Below are 18,713 nucleotides of genomic sequence, written 5' to 3'. Positions count from 1 at the left end.
CCTGTCGCTGCACAGTCAAGATTTGATCTTCTAAACTCATTGTTAGCAGTACTTCGAGTTTGTCCGCTACAATATCTTCCAGGGTGTTATCACCAGGCTCCACTGGTGCTCTGCTTAAGGAGTCGACATGAGCCATCTTTGTTCCGCTTCGGTGCTTCACCTCGAAGTCATATTCTTGTACAAGGTCGAACCATCGAGCCACTTGTGGCTTCAGGGTCTTGTTGGCGTTCAAGTACACCAGTGCTTGGCAATCGGTCACTACCGTGAAGTGAATCCCGAGCAGGTATGGACGGAGACGTTCTATCGCCCATACAATAGCTAACAGCTCCAACTTGCTGGAATGGTAGTTCCTCTCTGTTTCGGACGTTCGCTTGCTGATGCAGTAAACGAGTCGAAAACGTCTCTGGTCGTCCTGCTGCAAAAGCATGCCTGCCAAGCCATCCTGGCTGGCGTCGGTATGGAGTTCAGTCTTCGCCTCTGGGTTGTAAAGTGCGAGTGTCGGTGCGCTCGTTAATGCCTGTTTGAGGTCCTCGAACGACGCATTTGCTTCCTCTGCCCACATGAAAGTGGAGTTGCCCTTTAGCAGTCTTTGCAGTGGTTCCGCTCTTGTAGCATAATGGTCCACAAACCTTCTGAAGAAACTAGTCAAGCCCAGGAACCTACGTAATTCGTGGGCGTTTCGTGGCATGGGGAAATCCAGTATAGCGTGAACCTTGCGTGGTCCTGGCTTGATGCTACCTGCTTCGAGCGTAAACCCCAAAAACTCAACTGAGCTCCTTCCGAACTCACACTTTTGTAGTCGGAGTGTGAGCTTAGCTTCCTTAAGAGCCCCTAGGATTTTTCGGAGCCTTTCTAGCATCTCATTCCAGTCCTTGGCCGGCACCAAAACATCGTCTAAATAGCACGAAGCTATTGTATTTCTGTACGGCCCTAGCACCTTGTTCATTAGGCGCTGGAATACTGCTGGCCCGTTGGTTAAACCAAACATGAGTCGCTCAAACCTCCCGGTGGTATCGGGTGTTACGAAAGCTGTCTTGTCCTTCGCTGCTTCCGTCAGGGGAACTTGTAAATACCCGTGCGCGAGATCAAGCGTTGTGTAAAGTCGGCTGCCAGCAAGGTGCAGAAGCTGATCGTCGATATTTGGAAGGGGGTAATGCTCCTTGACTGTTTGACTGTTTAGCTTTCTATAGTCCACCACAAGTCTGCTCTCTCCATTTTTCTTCTTTACTAGGAGTACGGGGCTTGCATACGGTGAAGTGGTGTCAGACACTATGCCATGCGTCTTCCATTCCTGAACAATCCGAGATATTTCGCCCCTTTCCTTCGGTGTTGCCCTATACGGTCGGGATACGACGGGACTGCTTCCAGGTGTTTCCTTAATGTCCATCGACACCAGCGTAGTGCAACCAAGTTCCTCAAGTCTGAAGGCGAAGCATTCCCGATATTCGTTGAGTAGATCAAGAAGACGTGTGGCATCTGGTTCTGATATTTCGCTGCCCATCTTCACCTGCGACATTTCTATTGGTACCTTCTGTTGGCACGATTGAGCCTTCACAGATCCTTCCTCTGAGGCTTCTCGTAACAAATTGACCTCTTCGATCTTCCCTAGTCGCTGTCCGCTCCTATAAAGCAAATCTTCCTGTCCACAGTTGAACAAGGGAATACGGACTACGCCCTCATTTACACGTAACAGCCTGTCCGGTCCACACTCTTGCACGTAAAGCGCATCAAGTGTCTTCCGTTCAACAGTCTCCGCTTCTACCCATACAACGGTATTACTGGGCACGATGGTATCCCTCTGTACTGTAATTCTATGCTGCTTGCTTGGAGGCGAGACAATGTCGATGTCACGGAAGGGTTCTTCGTCTCTGTAACCCAGCATGAATTTTTGACCAACCTTGCAATAGGCTATGTGAGGGAGTTCTGTCCAAGTTCGGCCCACCAGGAGTTCAAACGGCTGCACAGAGTCGCGAACAACCAGTACCTCTACATCGTGTGCGGTCACACCATCAATCGTTAAGTCCACCGATGCCTTCCCAATAGCGCGTGTTGTTGGCTCTGTGTTTGAGCCGAACCCATACAGCGTCTTGTCGCAAGGTAGAATGTTCAGTCCACACATCACGGCTACTGATGCTTGGAGTATGCAACTAGAGCTGCCTGTATCCAGCATTGCCTGTACCTCGCGAGAACCATTGATCTTGGCAACCTTGATGAACTTGTCGGGTCCACAGGGGTTGACGTTCTCGGTCACGACAAACTGCGATGATCCCCGACTTGCGTCGCGCGCTTGACGATTGGCGTTTGTGTCCTTAACAGCTGGTGATTGTTGTCGTCGAGACGGCTCTGGACAATCACGAGCTATATGCCCTCTTTTATTACAGTTAAAGCAGCGTGGCTGCCCCTTCTGATTCTCTGACTTGGGCACCTGTACCTGCGATTTCTCTGAAGCGTTTTCTTTCGACTGTTCAGGTGGTTTTCCTTTCTGGTGCCTTTCTGTGGACTGTCCTGTGGCGAGTTGGACTCTTTCCTCTATCTTCTTGATGTGTCGTAACAGTTCCTTGGTGTTCTGGTAGTCTCTCACACTCAAAGCTTGAACGAGCTTCATGTCGGTGAGCCCTGTGATGATGTGTTCGATAACGTCTGGCTCGGAGAGGTTGCACTGTCTTGCCTTCGTCTCCTTGTCGTAAAAGTACTCTTCTGATGTCTCCCCTGGACGTTTCCTTCGGGCGACCATTTCTCTGTAGAGCGACTGAAGGCCTGATGTGGAAGGAAATGACTCGTGCAACAGTTCCTTCCATTCCTCCCAAGTTCGACGGCGTACGGACACACCCTCATACCACGTTCGTGCCGTTCCTCTGAGTTTCGGAAGAGCCACCACAACTGTGTCCAGATCTGACCAGCCAAATGTTTCTGCAAGTTCGTCAATACGTTTCGTCCACCTTTCTGCTGTCATCACCTTGTCCTGATCCGGATGAAACTCGGGAACGAGATCCTTCATGTCGTTGACACGGTGGTGAGGAGGACGCGCTGCGTTTTGCTGCAGAGCTGGTGATATGCCAGCAATTGCTGCTCTGACCGCTGTCTCAACCGCGGTTTGAAGAATTGCATGGAAATCGAGTTGCTGTGTGCCCTCGGTGGTCGAAGTCACATTCGGTGCGGTGGAGCCTTCTTCGCAGGTGATAGAAGAATCTGTGATCGCCTCACGGCTCTCATGTTCACAATCGTCAGCGGGGTCTTGCACAGACTGACCAATTGTATCGGCAGTTGGTGTTGTGCCATCTCCCGAAGGTGAAATTTGAGTGTTCGAAGCAGATGTATCTCCTGCTGCCTGCGGCTGAGCTCCCGACTGCGGACGCATCTTCTTCGGTCGTCCCATTGTTAGCTAGGCCTAAATTCCAACGAGAAGTCTGCTTACTTGACTTTCGCTTGTTGTCTTCGTCCGATGGTGTGTTCACAATCCCACTTCTGATTAATGTTGGGTAATCCTGTAGTTTATTTCTTCCCAACGGTGTTACACATCAATACACAATACATTTTTGGTACACAAAGGAATGATTCCGAACAACGCCGCTCACACCGATGAACTGACGCGCCCTTTCGTCTCAATACACTTGAGAATACCCTTTGGATTCTGAGTATACGGTTACAGTCTCTCGCCTGGCGCTGGCTGGCGCTTCTCACTTTCCTTCTGGCGTCTACATCTTCATTTTTGTTTTGTTTAATCCTACACATGTGTCACAGTGCCGTCGTCATTACTGGTGTGTATTTCCCGATAAACTTTTATACGCTAGCGAAAACAACGTGCAACGCGGAGGAGAAGGCCAGGTGTAGAGCAGACCAAGTCTGTGAGGTGGAAGGACATGTGGCGGTGTGCAAGTGTGCCAGCGACCGCTTGGAAAGAAACGGACGTTGTTCAGGTAAGATCCGTTACCAACAGCTAGTCTGTTCTGAAGTGCACACCTTGCTCATTCTACCTGAGTTTCGATTTGCATTGACGACAAAGAGGTTCATTGAGGGCTCGGTATACGGACACGACCAGTGACGTAGCCAAAAAAAATATTATCACGGGGTGAACTGATGATACCGGCTTGCACAAATAATACTTTTATTTGGTGTGGCACGGGTGGTTTTCGATGAAACAATGCCATCGGTGCGGCTTGTTTATGCTAGGGCGTAGTGCTGTCGGGTCCAGAAAATCGCTACCGCAAAAGCATGCGAACATTCCAGAAACCTGTGGTGGCAACAATAACAACAACTTTATTAGTTGATGATGGATGGGGAGTTTCATTGCCAGCGGCGATACCCTGTGGTGGCAAGCGAACTTCACTGCGAAAGAGGATGACATAAGCAGGACAACAAAACATGCATCGCGGCATTACCCTCAGGGTAGAAAAGCTTCGACCCGATACTAAAAAGCGAAGTGTGACAATTATTGTCATTATCTCTACCTCGTGTAATAGGGCTTCACGCGGACCACCTCCGGGCTGGCGCGTCATCGGGGTTGATGACGTCCGTCGGTAACGATCTCATAGTCCAGGTCACACAGGCGTCGCCCAACCCCGTATGGGCCGAAGTATCGCAATAGTTTCTCGCTGGGTCCTGGTCGGCGGATTGGGGTTCAGACCCAAACAATGTCTCCTAGCTTATGTTCGGTATACTGCCGCCACAGATTGTACGTTTTCTGTCCCGTCGCTGTGGGTCTGTACGCGTACCCTTGCGAAATGACGAGCATCTTCGGAGTGCTATACGAAGCTACAAGCATAGACGGTCAGGTCGTCGTCCCGGTGTGGTAGCATGATGTCCAGCGTCTTCGTCACCTCGCGTACGTCAGTAGATTAGGCTGAACGGTGTCACGTTGACCATTTTTTGGGTGGCTGTGCACGAACGTCACGTAGGGCAACACGTTTTATGCTCGACGTCCACGTACGTCGACAGCATGCTGTACGAAAATGGCTGCCGTAAATGCAGTCGCTCTGTCAGTACTCGGCAAGTAACCCAAATTCGTGAAGCAGGCCCTGTAATCGGCGGCTCCCTTGCTGTACTCGTTCCGGGCTCAGCCGCTTCTTGAAGGCGACGACCGGTACAGGTTTTTACCCTGCATGTCCACCAGATGTCAAGGAGTGAAGTGAGGATACTGACCTTCAGAAATTTAATTGCTATTTGGGCGATCCTGTGTCGCGAACAGAGGAGCAGCAAACTTCAGACAGAGAGCAGACGGTGAGGCACAGTTGATTTTCGCTGATAGACTGCCACCCGTGAAGACGTCTGGTACTTGAGTTTGAGTGTATATATGTATATATATATTGACTATTTTTCTCCTTTTATATATATATATACTCATAGAACGATGCGACAGCACCAGAGGACACGTGTTTCCCCGTGTTCGCGGCTCGTCAGCTCTGGGCAGCTCCTTATCGTACGGGATTGGCAAACCAGGGGTCACTCAGCGAGCGATATACACCTGGGAGAGTGACTGAGCACTCCTCCATGCCACAGTGCAAGCCAGTGAATTATAAAGAGGAGAAAAAGCCATTAAAAAAAATAAGTAAATGACGCTAGAGGTGTTTGAAATTTGTATTTTTTGCTCGGCCTTCTGGCGTGCAATACAATGCGTCCATGATGTAATCAACCACATCTATGAAAGTGTCCCAACCTCTTTAATGAACGTCTAAACGCGGAGCAACACCGACTCGTTCGTATTTTAAGCAGAATGTGCAACCGAGGGTAGACGTGGGCGCAACAACCACTTTGCTTGTTTTGTCCACGTCTGTCCTCGGTTGCACTTTTTCCTTATAGTATGCGTCACCAACTCGCCCAAGTTTCTCTTATAATCGACTCATTCCGTTTATTCTCGGTGAGGACATGAACCGGGTCGTCAGATTCGAGGACACAGTCAGGTCGCTTTGGGCGGAAACAGACAGGAATTACTGGTTTTCATTCCACAGTCGCTGTTATAGTTATCCGTAACGCGCGAGAAGGTACCCCGCGGAGCGGCCGTAGGTTTATGTCTGCGCCGTGCAGGACAACCAGAAGCGAGCATGAGTGAGAGGCAGGTGGTGGTAGGTGCAACAACCGTCCAAACAAGCATGCCGAGCTACTGACATGACGCGGTGTATGTCTCGACCCTGTCATCGACCTGTAGGTTGGATGCCACTTTCAAACCTAGGAGCTAGCGCTCCATAGCGCTGACGTCTGCGCAGGCCACCTGCTCGTGTGGTACGCTTAAATCTCACCATGGCTCTACAGCAGTCCGCCATGAGGTCGAATTCTAGATAACCAAAATGACTTCTCTGTATTCGAGAAGGCGGAGAGTCATGCACGCACTAATAACGCCAATAAGCTTTCAATCATTGCTTCGCATCACACAGGATCGAAATGCGCGAGACAACTGCATCTCTTGGGTGTTCCTCCGTTTGATGAAGAGCTTTTCTTGACGTTCCTTGTCGAATGACTGCTATGGCGCATGATGACCGCAGTTGCCATTGCGGCGGAAAAACCCGCATCACGATCATCACGTCAACGGATGTTTGGGGAAGGACATATAATTGAGCCCTTCCTGCGTGCAAACATGTATATTACGAATACCAATAGAACTTCTGGGTCTTGTAATAGGAAAGGTAGCAATAGTAAGATATTCAGATAGCGACGGAGAGAAAAGAAAGTAGAAATACGTGCATAACTCTTCAATTTTTGACATGTTCTCCTTGCCAAAGCACAGTCACTCTGACGTGCACGCTTTAAAATTAATTTGCCCTTCCCTTCTTGATATATCCTTCATTTTTTGTTCATCTTAGCACTATGCACTCTGTAACAACTGTTCCGACACAGGGAACTGCACTCTGGAATGTCACCACAGGTTCGGCAGTTGCACCATTTTCAACAACGAGGAACACTGCAACTGTACATCCCCGCTCCAAGGCGATTCTTCTGAGCAGTCCACCAAGGAAGGACCTTGTGTATTGGGTAAGCATGGAGATGGTCACCAGTCTATTACTGTGGTACAGTGCTGGAAAAAAGTTTACGGAACATGCTCCGGCTCAGTCGTCCCTCAGAGTGACACGCTAGCAGCGAATAGGACCGTACATACAAACAGGTGACTGACCTAGGTGTGCCTAGGTGCCTAGGTGACATCTGTAACTTTGACACGTTGAAGACCTCAGCCGCGTGAAGAAGAGCATGCCGTACGGTGTCTAGTTCCCCTTAAATGGGACAGCGATTACAAAAGATAGGCTACGATATCGCACGAGGCCATGGACCAAACGCTGCATAAAAGATGACCGATGTGACTCCGATAGTGCGCCGTAAGACGTCTCCGTGCCTGTGTGGCAGGGTAGGTCGTTTTGGTACAGGTTAAGGTGGTGCTGTCTACCTCACACAAGGTATCCACAGCGTCCGCACAGAAAGGAAGTGGAACAGCTGGCCGCGGGATAGGGTGAGATAATCGGCATGTGAAGTAGCGAAGTTCGAAGATATGATTAAACCCAGTTTGCGCAGCGACAATTGGAACAAAGCTAGTTGCAAGTGCTTTAATTCTTCGCCTTAGATGCAGGGCACTTGCCACAACAAGTGGGGAATGCCCCATCCTACAGAAGCGCGAGGAAGACGAACATCTGCACGAGCCAGCTGATCAACCGCTGACCTCCAACGAAATCTCGATGTGCGGTCATGTGCGGCGATGTGAGGTCAGAGGTCGGAGGCCTTCCGCCGTCCCACCCACAATGTCAGAGGCTGCTGAGGAGACCAATATCCCGCAGGTAGTGGAAAAGCGCTGCAGCTTAAGTTATATTGCAATTTTGGAGTATCCGAGGCTGGTCAGGCGAGACTTGAGCGTGTCGCAGAACGTCTTGAAACAGCGTCAGTCGAGAAGAAGGTGTCGAATGTCTGCCTCAACGTTGCAGGTAGAGCATACGGGTGTGGCCTGCTGGTCCATTTTGAACAGCTGTGACGGAGTGCGGGCTACGTTGAGGCGGAGCCGATGGATGACAGACTCTTCCCTCCTTGAGACACGACTGCAAATAGTATACTCCATCGCTGAGTCAATGGACTTCAAGAAGGGGTTCGTTTTGGCAATGTTCTTGCGAAACACCTTCGTGCTGACAGTAAGGAAGCGGCGTAGCTGCAGACGGCAGGCGAATGTCGAGATGTGTATTCCACCAATCGGCTCGAACGCATGGGCACGTTTCGCCGCGGCGCAGCATGTTGTTGTTTCAAGCTTGTATGCATACAATCAAGTTGATTGTAAACGGTCCGCGATACCTTTGATGATCTCTTGTGGCATTGGATTTTGAAAGGTAGACGAATAGTATCTTTACGGCATCCCATGTCCAGGCAATTAGCACTAGCATTGTCCTGTGCATGTCACGAGACCTTGCGTAGTCGCATTTACCAAGGGATCCCGAAGAAAAAAGACGTCTTATGTCCTTTTGCATTCCGGCTTCAGGCTACATTACTTCTAGAATCCGTTTGCCTCTTTATCTATTCCTATTGGCATTTTATTTCCAATTGGTTTTATTTATCTATTCATTATGCAGTGTTAACAGGCTGTTGGTGAAGTCGACAAAAAACAATTGTACACGACTGAGCTACTGCAGCGCTGTGTTACTCATGATACTATTCATGAATTGATTGCGTAAACGCGCGGTACTTAGAAGGCCACGTTGTCAAGCGTTTTCCTAAAGCTTTCTGTTGGTCTGATTTGTTCCTGTGTTCCCCTGACCCTCTGTTTCGTTGCGCGTTTGTCAATACCATCTCTCCCACTGGTTCTCTTTTACATCTGTGATTTCTTTTCCAGAAAGCTTCTCTTACTTGACGTCGTTGAAGCTGAACAGAAGCATCTCCTCATGGAAAGTAGCTGAAGACTGCCGCAATATGAAAGATCTTCTGACGCAGGCGGTGAGCCCCTGGCTAAGGCTTTGGCTGAGAACGTGGTTAGAAAACGTTGTGAACGGGCTCATTCCATGAGTCACACTCTTTTCGGTGCAACAGTACACCGCTAAGTGGATTTCGGCCAATCGAAACGTTCCGAAAGAGACTGTGGTGTATTTCTACACTCCTGTGCAACCAGCGTAGCCACTTTTTGACGCGGATATATCCAAAAACGGGATGAAAGTTGATAAATCCCACACAAGTACTGTATGGGTAAAAATTGGTGAGTCTGAGCTGTAACTGGTGACGGCAATGTCTTTCGTTACATCGAAAAGGTGATGGCTACTTTCGCCACTGCAAGCCAACGGTGTACTGCGTAACGGTGCCATATGCTGTGCATTTTTGTTTTCAGTGAGTGCAACGAAGGTCGTGTTAATCCTGAAACAGGTAAAAATGGGTACCTTACATAGCTTAGGCTCGCACCGTTTCAGCGTTCGACATTACACAGGGCCCTAACTGGCTTTAGATAGTGTATGTAGCATACTGCGCAAGCCACCATGCTGACAGCGACAAGCTCAGAGTGACAGACACTTAGAATCTGAGGACCAGAGCTGTGAAACTAGTCACGTAGCTCTGAAAGTAACTCAGTTACAGCAAAAGGAACGGAACTAAGATGTAACTCAGTTACAGTAACTCATCAGCTATAATTGAGTTACTCTTGAATTACTTGGGGCTATACGCCTTTAAAGTGACGAAACCGGCAACTTGCTGCCAACAGACCACTAAAAGACCACTAAAATGATGTTCATTAAACAGGCACGCATCCAATAAAACGACCCTGCAGAAAACAAAATACATCAGGAGAACTTAGATAGCACATTCGTCGCGAGTGATAACTTCCTGTAGACCTGCAGCACTGATGGCGTCATTGAACATAGGAATGATGCCTACACACCATACATACTACACATACACACACTACACATAAAAAAATTGGATAAACGGAAAAGTTGACTGGAGTAAGCTGGATATTTCCCGTGGCTAATCTTCAAAAGCTGATCGAATAAAATCTTGCTTCGGTATTTGCGATGTCAGTAAATGCAAGGAAAGGGGACATCTTGAATGTCTAGTAGAATAAACTTAGGCTTTGAAAAAATATGTAATATCCGAGACAAACCTACAACAGACCCGTCTAAATCACTGTACCACACGCGCCCAACAAGCACATCTTAAAAGTGTTATTTGTATGACTTGTTATTGCCTGCACGAAAACAAGTCCCCAAAACGAGACGTCAAAGTTGAGCAGGCAGGCAGGCAGGCAAGCGTGGCAGGGTCTTACAAAATATGCTGTGCATGGACATCGTGTTTTACGTATAGACCGCATTCTGCATGGCCATCGTATAGCTCCGTGCAATGTCGATCCGCTGATATCGGCTTGTCTGCTGCATTGTTAGTTGACGATCAGATTGATGATATCCCAATTCGGTGGGCGTTGGATAAAGGTACTAAGAGACGCTTTGACATCCACATGGATAGTGTGGGCACTCAATGTCAAAAGCTATGTTTGTGGGAATGTCATTTTTCCACAGAACGACGTGAAAAGCATTGCGATAATACAGCGGCGGAGCGATCAGCCTCTAACCTGCCGAGCGGCCCCAGGGCATTGGTAGACTGAAAGGAAATCACTACAACATCGAGCGCTCGTTCATGTGCGTTTCGGCTCGCGACTTCGTGAAGACACTTGGTTTGTCTCGAAATAAGGTTTTCAAACCGTAGTGAAAACTCTGCTACATGGTTTGCAATGGAAACACTGGGGCTGGCTTTCTGAAGCAAAAACTTCACATGAAGCGTTTCGCGGTCTGGTAACCGCTTCAGATTTATTTCGGCGCAGCGGTAGAAATATATATATATATTTCGGTTCTATTCAGTTCCCGGGTCAGCAAAAAATATCGTGTTTTGCGGTTTTTAGTTAGGGTTCCGCTCCTCTTCCGATCCCTTGGATTAACTGCTTCACAGCCTTGGTTACGACATCTAGCTCTTCCTCCCCTAGATATCCACGTCTGTTTGTTTTATTTACCATTAATGAAATATCTGAAGCGCCACTGGTTTTCTTGTACTCTAACGTGTCACTGAAAGCTCTTTCAAGGATGCTCTTACGAATTGAACCCAATTAAGTCTACTTGTCCCCAAATTCCAAAAAGTATGGTGTAAAAGGTAGCTGAAAGTACAATGAAAAGTACTTAATTTATTGCCAAATGCACCAGAGTGCAACAGTGTCTGCAATGGTAGCCTCACATACTTTCGCATCGAGTGCCGAAAACTCCATCCTTCGAACCACAAATATTCCGGTAACTGCAGTTGCAGACTTCAGTTGAGGTATTTTGGGAAACAAAAGTTTCAGGAAAAAATATCCGAAGAAAATTCAAACAAAAACAGAGAAAAGAATCATATACAAAAATTCAGATACTTGTGTTTCAGACTCCGTCACGTGAATATAGTGACCACGCACGCTGGGTCCGGAAAACGAGAACTATAGTACTTCTTGAGATACACTTCACGATGAGAGAACTGATGTTCTCAGGCTGGAACAGCATAGAAGGGACAATCACATACAAGGCATCAAGTTGCCTAAGAAATTAACCCTGAAAGATGAAAGTCACTGAAAAGGTCAGCCAGAGAATACGAAATCTTCAACTTCACGGTACAAAGGTGTGCCGTAAAAAAAAAAAAAAAAGTGTTAGTTTATCCAATATACGACACACAGCACCATAGTGTTGCATAAAACATCGGCCGCTGTGGATGCTTTGTTATATTCCTTTTAAATGTGTGTATACGGAAGGACTCGAGGAGAGGGAAAAAGAATCAGGAGCAATAGGGGCTAGGATTACAATCCTTTGGGACATATTAGTTCGAAATGTACTAGTGGAGCAATCACGGTGCGCAAGAGAGCTTTCGGTCTCGCGGGTCAGAAAAGCTGCTTCCTGGACTGCCAGAGTCGGTTCCGAGATGTCAGTCGCCCTATAGTGAAGCGCGCTCGCTTTCTTTTTTTCCCTCCTTTCTGTCAGCGATTGAACGTGGAGCCGCCCATTCCGCGCACAGGGGTGATATAATGTCCAGATTTTGTAACCACCAGGAAGCGGTAGCTTGTGGTGAAACCGCCATCTTGTCCTGGCTGACGTCATGGGAAACGTCATCTTGAGGACATGTGACTTTGTTTATATTCTGTTTTCGCCCTGATGGCCGTTTCCTTTTCCAGTAGTATCATTAGGTGAACGCATTTTGCTGGTGTAAGTTGCACGGTGCTTGTTACTTGACGTAGCGATTTGTCCTTGCCAATTCTCAGTGCATCCCATCGGCTGAGTGATCCCTGGCGCCGGCGTCGTTATCACATCGTTGCGAATGGCGAGCAGTATGAGGCCACATGCTCAAGCCGAGCTGTTTAATTGCAAGCATATTGGATAAAAGGCGCATTATGGATCGAAAGACGTTGCAAAACGACGCGCAGAAACGGTAGTGGCTTTGTCTATGGCGCTGTTCACTGGCGCTGCCATTTTTATGGTCACGTGTATGACAACATTTGCGTTGACGTCACGCAGCACTAGAGCAGAATGCATGGCGTTCTCCGGGCATGCTATCTTCTATGGAGTGGTATATGGCAGGGCACCACTGTGGTTCCGCGTGCGAAGTAGAGCGACGCGCCAGTCCCGTGACACTGCCAGTTTTGTAGGGGTTCCTGTCTGCCAGATTTACCGAGCAACTTACGAAGGAGCTTTCTTTTTGGCTCATAAATAAAGCACATTACAACGATTCAATTATGTGGCGAATATTGAAGTACTTTTCGAGGAGGAACGTGAGAAGTAGTTGCGACAATTCGAGAATTCACATTCAGTACTCAATGTCCGTTCCTATATGCCCATCTGGAAATTTGGAACTTACTTTCCGACATTGTCGCAGCGCGTCATTCACTTAGAGCTGTGCAACATAGGTTGAGAGCCCTTGATCGACAGCGTTGACGCCGGTTTTGTGAGATGCTTTCGCTCTTCGGCAGACCAGCCAGAATTTGGCAAGTTGCGCGTAGCCTGCGCGATGGTCTTCCACGCAACAATACATTGGGGTCACTTGCTCTGATCTTCAACAAGTCTGAGGTAGACGTACCTCTGGACTTCTGCGGAACTGTGGCGGCGGCGGCGGAAGCTGCGGAAACTGCAACGTTTCATACCTACATGGTTGAACTTCGCGAGGATCTTGAGCGTATAACGCTCCCGTCGAACGCACAGCTGGATGCGGATTTTTCACTGCCAGAGCTTAAAACTGCCCTTCGGTTGTCCCGACCCAAGTCGTCCCCTGGTGCAGACGGGATCACTTATTCAGCTCTTCGAAATCTTGGCGCTGAGGGCCTTCGAACCTTGCTGTTTATATGCAACAGCTCATGGAGATCTGGCCAGGTACCCTCCAGCTGGGAGGAAGTCATAGTGGTCCCATTGCTGAAGCCTGGCAAGCATCCGTCGCACCTGTCCTCTTTCCGTCCTGTTAGCCTTACCAGTTGTGTTGATAAGGTGATGGAGCGGATGGTGTTACACAGGCTGGAATGGTGGTTTGAAAGGAGTCACGTTTTCCCTGAGGAGATGGCGGGCTTCCGTCGGCACCGTAGCTCAGTTGACTCCCCTATGGACCTTGTGACTGTTGTTGAAGTCGCCAAGAGCTGCAAGAGGATTGTCGAGGCTGTTTTCCTTGATGTCAAACGTGCCTATGATACGATCAGTCATACTTATGTTTTGCACACCCTTCTCCGGGCTGGAATGTCTCGCAGACTTTTTGTCTGGGTGGCGAGCTTCTTGTCCAACAGAACAATTTTCGTCCGCACTCGGAACGGTGACACGCAAAAAGCAGTTTTGACCCAAGGCGTTCCTCAAGGAAGTGTATTAAGTCCCATCTTCTTGAATTTGGTTATGGCGGATATCAAGCGTTGCCTTCATCGCAATGTTCAGCTCTCTGTATGCAGACGATGTGTGCATTTGGACCACCGGTAAATCAAGGCCAGCGATTCAACGCCGCCTTCAAAACTCGTTGGATGCTATTCAGCATTACTTCACCAAGGCTGGCATGGACGAGCTGGCAAGGCTGGCTGAGAAGATAGTTGTGCTCCCGTTCACGCGGAAACCCATGAGTGATTTCCCTCTTTCGCTAGGCAATAATACACTCAGCCAAGTGAAGTGCCATAAATTGCTGGGTGTTATCTTGGATGCCAATCTCTCGTGGAGCGCCCAAATCAGGTACCCGGAAGCAAAAGTTCAACGCTGGACCATTGTCATTTCTTGCTTCGCTGGCGCTGCATGGGGGATTGATCAGGAAGCGCTCCTATCGATTCATGGGACATTGGTTCGGGGAACCATTCTCTACAGCCTCCTGGTCTTACACGGCATCTCAAGAACTTCTGAACAGAGGCTTCGGTGTATGTTGGCCAGAAGCTTGAGGATCTGCCTCGATTTACCCCGCGCCGCTGAAACGCGCATGGTGGTAGCAGAGGCCCGCGAGCTGCCAGTAGATGTCTTACGTCTCAGAGAAACTGTGCACCATTATCTACGCCTCGTCGCCGAACACCGTCGTCACCCCTTATTTTCGAAGCCCGAAAGGCGGAGGCAGAGCAACATTTCTCGCTGCATTGCTGCTGTAAAGCCGTTGCTACCGGCTTTTGTTGGCAGATCAGTCGTACCCAGGTCTCCTCTGTGGGTCTTTTCGATACCTTCAATCTTTACTACCATTCCTGGGCTCAAGAGCAAGAGGGATCACGTTGCAGCACCCGTGTTGAAACAACTTGCGCTAGACATGATGCTGTGCCGTTACCCTTCGCACACTGCAGTATTCACAGATGGGTCGACCAACTTACACTGCTCCAGTGCTGCCTTTACAATTCCGACTATGTCGTCATGCAACGCATACCGTCCTTCGTACCGCACCTCACCCACGTCTGCAGAGTTGCATGCCATTTTGTTCTTCCTCAAACAAACTCATTCCGTACGCCGTTATCAGTAGCTGCGTGATATACTGCGACTCCTAGGCAGCTCTCCAGTGTATAACGAACATGGGTATTCGTGGATCACTTGCGCCAGTGGTCGTGGAAATACTGGAGGAACTAAGCCGTCTTGAAATCAGCGGGCACTCTAACTACTTCCAGTGGGTTCCTGCACACTGCGGCATCCGCGGCAACGAAGAGGCTGACGAGGCTGCGGCAGCTGCGTATCATTCCCGATCAAGCGTGCGGATTACCCTCCCCAAAGGCTACAGGTGAACCTTCCTAAATGATGTGGTGAGGCCTCTCGCACATGCGCAGTGATCTCGTGACATTCCATCAAGAGTTGTGATGCGTGAAGTGGACCCTGACTTTGGCTTCACCATGTCTTCTCGTGTTCCTCGCCATTTTGCGTCGCTAATGCACAGGCTTCGTCTCGGGGTTGCTTTCCATTTCAAGCATCTGATCGGCCGCTCCGAGTCTATGCTCTGCTCTCGCTGTGCTGTTTTGGCGGATACCAAGCATGTGCTCCTCCACTGACATCTTTACACCTCCCAAAGAGCAGCTCCCTGCAGTGTCGCCTGCAATCGATCACGGCCGTACCATGTACGTTGGCAACCATCCTCGGCTCTTGGTCTAACCAGATCGTCCATCGCCAAGGTCTTGAGTACTTCAAGATTTTTCTCCGGACACTGGTCGCCTCTCTACCCTATGATGTGGCTGCGTACCTCTGTGCTGTGTGTGTTTTTGTGTGCTGAGGTTTTTGCCTACCGTTCTGATGGCTTATTGACTCCACTGACTATCGAACCCTATTTAGCATCGTTCATCACCTTATCATCAGGACACATCTCATCCTGCCCATTGTGCCTTGGGGTAGTGAGCCGCACCTTACGTGGCGAATTTCCCCATTCATTATCATTAATTTATTTGTTGTTGTTTGGGGAAGACAGTCACCCCTGGCGATGGATTATCATCATTCAAATACAGTGGTTGTATTCGGCGTGACAGTTGTTCCTAGAGGTACTACGCTCATATATTGCGGTAAAAATACACGTTGGAGGTGCCTTCCATTCCCCTTTAAAGTTACGACCATATACGTGAGAATATACGGTACTTCGTAGAAGAAAAATGGATTGAAAACATCAGAAAAAATAGTGAGAGGTTGGACCGTTCCGTGTGCTAGAACGGGGCGCTTAGGGTGGCCACGTACTTAAAAGGACATGTACTTCACGAGAGTTCTCAGGAAAGAAGTCACAGAATGGGGCGACTCACTGAGTCATTTTTTGATGTCCAGACGCCAACCGGTAATCTGTTCAATGCACTCGATGTCTTCTGACACACTACTTAGGGTGCAGTCTTTTGAGGAGGCTATTCTGTTACTATGTACGAGCACGCAACCAAAGGGAATGTTCAGCCGGAGCCGATGAGGTTCAGGTGTTTAACCATCGTGAGACTTGATGACTCTAACAGGTAACGCTTAGGGCTGTTTTCATGTCCAGCGCAGCTCTTTTCCCATGTATTTTTTAGGATCCTGTTGAGGATCAGCTATGTGCTTCAGATGATTACAAGCTATTTAATGTTATTATATCTCTATGCGAATTTTCCTAGAAGCACCAAAGAGAAACATGAGACAAGTAACCGTGACGAGAACATCACAGCCATTACCTAATAGTGGGCACGTTCTTCTTTCATTTCAGTTGAGCGTGCTGTTCGGACCGGAATTCCTGCATCTAGACATCGTCAGCTGTCTGTAAGTTTATAGTATAACTTGCTTTTCGTCGTTGCTTTTTCCTTTTGCTGTTGCGCGTCGCCGTCTTCCGTTGTGAACGTGCCCGCATAAAGGAAGGGAGAGACATTAGAGCCAGCTAGAACTTCCGCAAGAATTATGCCCAGAGTACGCCAGAGTTCGCCTAGCAACAGTAGGGGCCTTAAAACTGCGATCTTTTGTTACTGCAGGTTTCATACACTGATATACTTTTTTATACTTGAAGACTCTTGCATTTCGAAATGTAACCCGAAAACGCTACCTTTTGTTCGCATCCGTGCGCACTGGTGAGGCCCAGTCGTGCAAGGAGAAAGTGCGTAGCACAACAAAAACACGTTGATGAGACTGCGCTGCAGCGTGCAGGTGAGAATAATTTTGTAACCGAGCGTGCGCCAGGCATGTTTGAAAATTCCTTTGAGTGCCTGGATGTTTGCGCACCTTACCAATACGGTACTGCTGAGCGCTAACATGACGAAGGCTTAAGAGAGGGACACAACACATGCGCTTCTTCCAACACTTTATTGAACAGAAGACAAATGTCGACTGAACTCCGCCACGTAAACCGCGTCAGTCGACTTATTGAGCAATTTCCCATACGTCACTGTCGGATGCCTCGTCCCCATTCGCCTCAGAGTAGTAGAGTAGGTGGATGACAGCCACAGGCAGAGGAGGAAGAAGAACATGAATAGCTGACGGCGCAGATATCCACATCGTGCGTTCAAAAGAAAAGTAGTGACGGTTGTGTGATTATGAAAACAATTGCGTGCCGAAAGGCGGCAAATGTATTTGAGAAGCAAACGGATTCGCGCGATGTTAGACTTGTGTGTAACGTGTCTAAATTTCAAGATTACAATTCAAACATGAGGTCGGCGCTTCAGTTGAGCATAAGTCGACTGGACCCTGGAGAGTTTTATGGCGACTTAGTCGACAGTTAAGTAAGCCATCGGGAGTCGACCTTAATGATCAGTCGACTTGGATCTTCAGTCGACATATCATACCATGTAAATGCAGCTTATGACGCGCTGCAACAGCTTCACGTATATTGCACACGTGCTTTATTATACATAATATGCTGCTCTGGCTGCCAACTAGCATAAGAGGGATCCTAAACACTTCACTGTGGTGCTATAAAATTTTTTTTTTTTTGTTTCAGGGACGCGTACGAGGTACGGCTAATATTCAGCAAAAAGCAAGACGAAGCTGTTCTGAAGAGGCTTCATCTTTGCAAGAATAGCATAAAGCCACACTCCTGTTATTTCTGGCCAGATGTACACGTTGTTTCTGGGTCAGTCGGAAGTACGTATCATCTTGCCGCACTGTGCGATTTGCGAACAGTTTTGTTTATTGCTTTGACACGCGCCTCGCGCGAATCGCGCATATACGCTTGGCATACTTCATCGTAATGGCCGCCGCCATCCTGTCGGCCCGCATACAGAAGCGTGTACCTCATCGTAATCATCGTAATCATGCGAGACTGCCGCAGATAAGGAATATGTTCCAACCAACATGTTCCAGAAGAATCAAAATGTAGTTTTGAAAGTTCGAATTTCAGTAGTAGAGTAGTTTGAGTTTGACTGCTTTATGCTTTCCTATATAAGCTGGCGGACAACTGAGAGAGACCAAATTCCGCATAAATTGCATCTCTCGACGCGCAATATCCTGACCATTATAGCTCGGCTATTCCATGTTGCACGTCACGTGTGTGTGGTCGTCCTGCACAGTGGTATACTAAGCCACCGTTTTTGCGACCACGCCTCAATCATGGAGGTAACTTGTGGATGAAATTCAGGACGAGGACCCCGGCCACGTTAACAGTTGTTCGCCGTTGCATGAGCGTTTACGCCGCAAAACCCGAGCTGTGGGGACAATTGGAAAGATGTGGTAATGAAACACACCTATCATCATCATAACAAGAAAGTTGTTGCTAGTGTATGCTAGAAATGTATAGCACTTCTTGGCGAAGGCCGTCATGGTCAACGGGGAACGAAAGTAGAAAGGCATACATCAAATGTGCCCTGCGCATCATTCCATTTAGTGCTTCCACTACTGAGGTAGGCCATGAAAACTAGAGTT

At 48.4% G+C, this 18,713-nt stretch overlaps 1 protein-coding gene across 1 annotated transcript; it reads left to right on the top strand.

Moving 5' to 3' along the window:
* Window positions 1-3,730: 3,730 nt before the first annotated feature.
* On the top strand, window positions 3,731-17,936 carry LOC135373168 (uncharacterized; the record flags this gene model as incomplete). Its single annotated transcript, XM_064606413.1, has 5 exons — window positions 3,731-3,917; window positions 6,829-6,963; window positions 8,792-8,892; window positions 16,573-16,625; window positions 17,794-17,936. Coding segments are annotated over exons 1-5 (619 nt in total), but the record flags the coding sequence as incomplete, so codon positions are not given.
* Window positions 17,937-18,713: the final 777 nt, after the last annotated feature.

The sequence above is a fragment of the Ornithodoros turicata genome, unplaced genomic scaffold (genome assembly GCF_037126465.1).
Source record: "Ornithodoros turicata isolate Travis unplaced genomic scaffold, ASM3712646v1 Chromosome211, whole genome shotgun sequence".
In the NCBI taxonomy this organism is placed as follows: domain Eukaryota; kingdom Metazoa; phylum Arthropoda; class Arachnida; order Ixodida; family Argasidae; genus Ornithodoros; species Ornithodoros turicata.
This window is presented reverse-complemented; position numbering and strand designations above follow the sequence as displayed.